The following is a 7,490-nucleotide window of genomic DNA, read 5'->3' as shown; positions in this document are numbered from 1 at the left end:
AGAAAATGCAATTTAAAAGGAAACTGTTGTTTTTGAAATGGGAGCAACTCGGAAACTGTTGTTTCTGAAATGGTGTTTAACATCATTTGAAAAAAGAAATTTACAAGTTTAACCATTGTAATTTGTGATAGATGCACAATGCACGTTTGAAATTGAAATTCTCAAAGTCTGGACTTTAAAAAAAATGAAATTAAAAAAGATAAATAAATAGATTGACAACTTAACAGCCCTTCTTAAAATTTTTTATAATATTATTCCAATTTCTTTTTAAAATGGCAAAATTCAAATTTTAAATTTTTTTTGACTAATAAAATTTTCTCTCTACTTCCGTGACGTGCCAAAGGCCCTTTGAAGGGCTCTGATGTATTCAAATTTGATCACTGCACCCCACCCGCTCTGTGTACATTGTAGATAATGCTTGAGACGAAGCATTTTCCCCGGCAATTGGCACATTAAATTGATGGGGCCAACCCACGTGGTCCCGCCTCACCTTAGTTGATGTGTAACCTACTCTACGAACTGGACAGTATACGTTTGATTGGAATTAATTTTGGGTTTGATTTATAATCAACTTGCATGTACCGGAACGGTCTATTCGGTGGACATCTGTCCTCCTCGGGATCCTGGTAAATCTCCGCTTGGGTTTTCACCCTGTTCGCGCCTTTGGGGTTGTTATTGTTTTCCGGTGGTTGGCTCTACAGTCTCTGCGATTTTGGTATTTGCTGTTTGATGTTTGGCCTGTGGTGAGACCCTATGCGGTCCCGGCCTGTTCTGTTGCTGTATAGCAAGTGCTTGTCTGCGTTCTGTTGCTCCTGGTCCGGTTTGTTTGCCCGACGGTCTGGTACCTTCCCGGTAAGTTTGTCTCTGTTCGTTTATATACTTGTCTCTCTCTGCCGTTGGCGCTTTCCACTGGTTTGTCGTTTGCCTTAGTGTTGTCTGGTCATTGTCCATGGTCGTTTGAACGTTATGGGTTAATGGCACTCTGGTTCACTTTCGGTTCGACAGCCTCCAAGTTTGATGGATTCCATGGCCTTCCCTGTTCGGCTCTCGGCTATTTTAGCAGGTATGCTCTCGTTCTCTGCTGGATTTCTTTACCACAGTTTATGTAGATTCTAATGGCTCGGCCCCTCTGTGAGCAGGGCTTGTTTGTTCGAGGTTTTCGCTTGCAGTCGTGGCTCACCTTCAGGTATGGTTACCTTCTCTTGTTCTCTGTTTTTTTTTTCTCTCAGTCGCTCTGGTTCCGACTTTCCTTCAAGGGTTGGAAAACTAACCTCCCCACCCTTCGTTCCTTTACAGGTGAAGCCGCTCACTGGGTCGATGGCAATGGCGTCCGACTGTTCTGGTCACCTTCCGGGTAGACTTGTTCTTATTCCTCGTCTGCATTAGGTTCTTGTATTGGTCATTGGTTCCGGTTGCTAGCTACTGTGGTGTATAGTCCTAGCCGTGGCTTGGGTTCCTGACTTTTGTCAAACCCTTGGCTCATAAACTAGATAGGGTTTGAAAACTGCGTTAACGTTGTTTTGTATGCTGAGATGGACTGTTTTACGGGTATTTATGCCGAGATGAAATGTTATATATGTGCGGAAAGAAAAAAACTTGTTCACCTTCAGTTTCGTTTGCATACCTTGTAACTGTGTTTGTCTGGGCGCCGAACTCGTAGCTGGTGCTGGTCGGTGTCACCTCTCGTGTGTTTGTTTCTTATTCTGCTAGTTCGTAGTCTGTCAAGAATTGTAATGGATTTCGTACATGAAATAAGAAAGAATTATTGACACAGCATGGAAATGTACAGTCTCTATTTTTCTGAGGACGCACGCAAGAGTTGTTTTTTTCCTGTGCACTGAAATGAAAAATGTATTTTATTTCTATTACTCTCCTTACTGCTCAACTCCTCTGGGCTTGCTCTTCCTCGTTCTTGTACATTGTTTCCAGGCAGTTGGATAACTGCTGGTAGTTGTTCAATTATCAGTTACAACAGTTATTACATATTTGACATTTCGTTATGGCTAGCTTGTTTCCCTTTGTCTGTTTTTTTCAATAGTAAATTACTGTTCCGTGACTAATGAATCCAACTACTATTACTATTCCTAATTAGAACTTGTTACAACATTTCAGGCATTTTGAACAGAAACAAAAAAAAAACAACAAATAATAATAAAACTAACTGAAAAGTAAAAACGAAACAGACTTGCTGTCCGTTCTGCGAGCTATGTCTACTATCCTTCTCAGAAACCATGTCATCCTTCTTTCTAACTCCGCCCTGTTAACCAGATGCTCCTGCATCAGGATTCCGGGGTAAAAGAAATTTCATGGCTCCGTTCCATGAGTTCCTCCAACGAATAACCAGCCTTCTGAATCTGTGCCGTGTCGAGCCACGAGCTGTCCTCCACTGGACGGTCTCTCCACTTGACGAGGTAACGCAGATATTCCTTCCTGCGCGTCCTCTTGGCTACCTGGGTGCTGAGGATTCCTTCAATTTCATGGGTCCGGGACGAAGGTAACTGTTTCTTCCAAGAACTGCTTTCTAACTGGGTGTCCCGTTCTGGCTGTACCGCACTATCATCCTCTACCTGGGCGTGATATGGGAACAGATCCGCCACATTAAAGATAGGTGATATGCCTATGTCCGGTGGCAGCTGAATCTCGTATGCGTTGGCTGAAAATTTCCGTAGGATCTTGCATGGGCCAATTTTTTTATATTTCAACTTATTATATGTGCCTTTAGGAAACCGTTCCCGGCGCAGATGCGCAAGGACCTCGTCCCCCACATTAAAATGCACCTCTCGTCGTTTTGAGTCTGCTTGCTGTTTGTATTTCTGTACGCTGCCCTGCAACTTTAGTTTGACTTTTTCATGAAGCTCACTCATGGCCTCTGCAAAATCTTCCCCATCTACGCTTCTCCGCTCCAGCTTTCCCAGATCTCGCAGTTCATGTATTCCTCGAGGATGCATGCCATACAAGATCTGAAATGGGCTAAGTCCGATGCTACGATTGGGTGAATCGTTATAGGCGAATTCCGCCTGGGCAAGAGCTCGATCCCATAATCGTGAATTTTCTCCAGTCAAACTCCGCAATAAATTCCCCAAGCTCCTGTTCACCACCTCCGTTTGTCCATCAGTCTGCGGATGATACGCAGAGCTGAAATTCAATTGCGTGCCCAACTTTTTCCACAGGGTGCGCCAAAAGTGTCCTGTGAACTTTACGTCCCTGTCTGAAACGATAGTTTTGGGTAAGCCGTGTAATCTAACAACTTCTGTGAAAAACAGGTGTGCCACATACGTGGCGTCACTAGTTTTCCGACAAGGAATAAAATGAGCCATTTTTGAAAATTTGTCTACCACCACCATTACCGAATCATACCCCCGCTGTGTTCTAGGCAGTCCGAGGACGAAGTCAATGCTGACCGAATCCCATGGCCTGCTTGGAACGGGTAGTGGTGTGTAAAGTCCGGTATTCTGACTGTGTCCCTTGGACAGTTGGCAGACTTTACACCGGTTTACCAATCTTTGCACATCCCGGCTCATTTTAGGCCAATAGTAAAAATGTCTGATTTGCTCTAAAGTTTTGTTGATCCCGAAATGTCCTGCTAATCCTCCACTATGCTTCTCCCGTACTATATTCTCCCTCATTGAACAGTCCGGGATACATAACTGCCCACCTCGGAACAATAATCCTTCCTGGAAATTATAATCCAACCATGGGCTTTCATTTCTCAATACGGGATTTTGGCAGGCTTCAAAAGCTTCCTTGAAGTCTGGGTCCGTCTAATACAAATCCTTCAGATGTTCGAATCCCATCACCTGTATGCTGCTTTCCTGTAGGAGCAAGGCCCTCCTGCTCAATGCATCTGCCACCTTGTTGGCTTGCCCACTTATGTGCTTTAACACAAAAGTAAAACTCTGCAGATATTCTACCCACTTGGCGTGCTTATGGTTTAACTTGTGCTGCTGCATTACATATTGTAATGCTGAATTATCAGAGAACAAAACAAATTCATTGCCCAGTAGGTAGTGTCTCCAATGTTTCAAAGCTTGGACCACTGCATAAAATTCCTTGTCATATGAGGAATATTTCTGCCGACTCTCATTTAGTTTTTCACTAAAGAACGCCACTGGTTTGTCTTCTTGACTGAGCACAGCGCCGATAGCTGTTCCACTTGCATCACATCGAACCTGGAAAAGTTTATTAAAGTCGGGCAGTCTCAAGATTGGCCTCTCCGTGATCTTCCGCTTCAAAAGCTGAAAACTGCTTTCTGCCGCCTTGGTCCAGCAAAAAGGTTGACTTGCCTTTTTGATGGTCTCTAACATTGGCGCGCAGATTTCGCTGAAATTTTTAATAAATTTCCGATAGAAACTTGCCAGTCCATGAAAACTACGTACCTCAAACAAGCTTGTTGGTGACGGCCAATTTATAATTGCTGCAATCTTTTCTGGGTCCATTTTCAGTTCATTTTCTGCAACCACAAATCCCAAATAGACCAGCTCCTTCTGCAGGAAAGTGCATTTCTTCAAGTTTATCAGCAGTTTGTTCTGTTGTAACTTCTCTAACACCTTCCGAACATGTTGAAGGTGTTCTCCCTTCGTTCTGCTGAAAATCAAGATATCATCAAGATAAACTATCATGAACTTGCCAATAAATTCCTTTAACATCTCGTTCATCAATCTCATGAAAGTACTAGGAGCGTTGCTTAATCCAAATGGCATGACCAGCCATTCGTACAGTCCCTCATTGGTTTTAAATGCTGTCTTCCATTCGTCTCCTTCCCTAATTCTGATATGATGATAACCACTCTTCAGATCTATTTTTGTAAAATAAGTTGCCCCACTAAGACAGTCCATCATGTCGTCCATTCTGGGCAAGGGAAATCTGTATCGAATCGTGATTTTGTTTATGGCCCGCGAATCTGTACACATTCGCCATTCTCCACCCTTCTTAGGTGCAAGTACTGTTGGTACCGCACAGGGGCTTAAACTTTCTCTGATCAGTCCCTTATCCAACAACTCCTGCACTTGTTTGCGAACTTCTTCATTGTCCTTCGGACTCATCCGGTATGCTGCCTTGTTTGGCAAGCTTGCTCCCGGTATAAAATCAATGTGATGGCTGATACTCCTTTTGGGGGGCAATTTATCAGGTAAATCATCAACTACAATGTCTTGGAATTCTTTCAACAGCTCCTGAATTTCTTTAGGCAGTTCTGATTTTTCTGTGTTCAGCAACATCGGTTTCGTCCTCCTCACAATTGCATAATTGACTTCATTTTCCTCAACCTGATTCTCAAACTGTTTTCCTCCAATTAATAATGCTTTTGTTCCGCTCGGTTCCATTGCATCCTCCTCTTTGATGGGTACAAGTGTATGTTTGATCCCATCTTTTACAAATTTATAACAATTTGTTTTCCCATCGTGTGTCACTTTCCGATCATACTGCCACGGTCTTCCCAGCAGTATATGGCACACGTCCATTGGCATAATATCACAGACCACCGTGTCGTGATATTTGCCAATGTGAAATTCAACTTCACACTGCTCATCTACTAATAGCTGGTGGCCTTTCTGCAGCCACGACACCCTGTAAGGTGTAGGGTGTTTGAGTCGCTTCAGTCCCAGCTTTTCCACCATTTCGTTGGCAACCAAATTGTCCGTACTTCCGCTGTCTATTATCAATTTACAGCACTTTCCATGTGATTTACAAACTGTCCGGAACAGTGCTTTTCGCTGGGTCTGTTCAGCCACCTCCTTGGCTGGTTTCAACAGTACTTTATTTAAAATCAAAGCTTCCCCTGTTTCTGCCATGTTTTCTACCTCCCGGGGTTGTGCTTCAGCTTCCTCAGGCTGTGCAACAAGTGTTCCCCTCTGGCCCGCATGCTCAGCTTCTGGGCATTCGAAGGATCTGTGCCCCCACTTATGGCACCTGTAGCACTGGACATTAGTCCCTCTTCCGCGGCCATTTCCTCGTCCTCGCTGATATGGCCGACCTCCTCTGGTGCTTTCTCCTTTCTCTGCTGTCCCTGAAGCTCTGGAACTGCTGCCTTCCTCGCTGTTCGCGGCAGTTCTCCCTCTGCCATAGGACTGTCCTCGTCCTCTGCCATTCCCTCTCCCTCTCCTGTTGTTCTGTCTCCTGTTGATTTTTTCCTCCGCCTTCACAACACTTTGAAAGGCCTCCTCAACACTCCGGGGAGAGAGAATGCTAATCTCATCCAATATTTCCATTCTTAAGCCATTCACGTACCTTGCTGTTTTTTCGGGAGTATCTTCCGTATAACCAGCACGTAAATTCACACGATAAAATTCTTCTGTGTATTCTTGTACAGTCATACCTTTCTGCCTTAAATTCTGCACTCGCCGATAAAGCTCGACCTGGTAATCCTTAGGCAAAAATCTACCCTTCAGTTTTGCCACCATCCTTGGCCATTTTCTTATCGGCAGTTTGTTCATTCGCCTTCTGTCCGCTTGGACACTATCCCACCATAGGGCAGCGTGTCCTTTCAACTTGGTCACAACAAATTTAACTCTTTTGTCCTCACCGATTTCCTCATTCTCAAAATATTTGTCTAATTCACTCACCCAATCCAACAGGACATCCGCGGACAGACTACCATCATAGTTAGGGATCTCCGGTTTGGGCTTGCTGCTTGCTAACAGAACTGATCGCAACAGCCTCAACTCTGGGGCTTCTTCCTCTGACCCATCTGTAACAGTTGCTGCTTCGTCTTCACTGTCATCCCCAAGTTCTGGGTCTCGTCGCCTACCCGCCTCCACTGCTTCTAAGCGAGCTGTGAGGATTCTCAGTTGTTCTCTCAATCCTTCATCTGCTCCTCTACGTGCACCTCTTCCACGTCCTCGTCTTTGTACTTCCATCTTCCTCTATTTCCTCTAAACGTGCTCTGATACCACTTGATGGGGCCAACCCATGTGGTCCCGCCTCACCTTAGCTGATGTGTAACCTACTCTACGAACTGGACAGTATACATTTGATTGGAATTAATTTTGGGTTTGATTTATAATCAACTTGCATGTACTGGAACGGTCTATTCGGTGGACATCTGTCCTCCTCGGGATCCTGGTAAATCTCCGCTTGGGTTTTCACCCTGTTCGCGCCTTTGGGGTTATTATTGTTTTCCGGTGGTTGGCTCTACAGTCTCTGCGATTTTGGTATTTGTTGTTTGATGTTTGGCCTGTGGTGAGACCCTATGCGGTCCCGGCCTATTCTGTTGCTGTATAGCAAGTGCTTGGCTGCGTTCTGTTGCTCCTGGTCCGGTTTGTTTGCCCGACGGTCTGGTACCTTCCCGGTAAGTTTGTCTCTGTTCGTTTATATACTTGTCTCTCTCTGCCGTTGGCGCTTTCCACTGGTTTGTCGTTTGTCTTAGTGTTGTCTGGTCATTGTTTTCCTCAAAAGTCCATGGTCGTTTGAACGTTATGGGTTAATGGCACTCTGGTTCACTTTCGGTTCGACAGCCTCCAAGTTTGATGGATTCCGTGGCCTTCCCTGTTCGG

General features: G+C 44.6%; 1 protein-coding gene across 1 annotated transcript; it reads right to left on the bottom strand.

Annotated features, from left to right (window-relative positions):
* Nucleotides 1-2,157: 2,157 nt before the first annotated feature.
* LOC149196345 (uncharacterized) lies at nucleotides 2,158-6,908 on the bottom strand. The gene is made up of 8 exons (XM_089408260.1): nucleotides 6,905-6,908; nucleotides 6,226-6,769; nucleotides 5,478-5,886; nucleotides 5,007-5,330; nucleotides 4,377-4,484; nucleotides 4,079-4,169; nucleotides 2,451-2,935; nucleotides 2,158-2,274 (listed from the first exon to the last, which is right to left on the bottom strand). Exons 1-8 carry the CDS (start codon nucleotides 6,906-6,908, stop codon nucleotides 2,158-2,160), a joined length of 2,082 nt encoding a protein of 693 aa, XP_089264386.1.
* Between the last annotated feature and the right edge of the window lie 582 nt (nucleotides 6,909-7,490).

This window comes from Pinus tabuliformis, chromosome 2_2 (assembly GCF_031772625.1).
Source record: "Pinus tabuliformis cultivar Carrire ecotype Pingquan chromosome 2_2, CPIR1, whole genome shotgun sequence".
Lineage (NCBI taxonomy): Eukaryota > Viridiplantae > Streptophyta > Pinopsida > Pinales > Pinaceae > Pinus > Pinus tabuliformis.
This window is presented reverse-complemented; position numbering and strand designations above follow the sequence as displayed.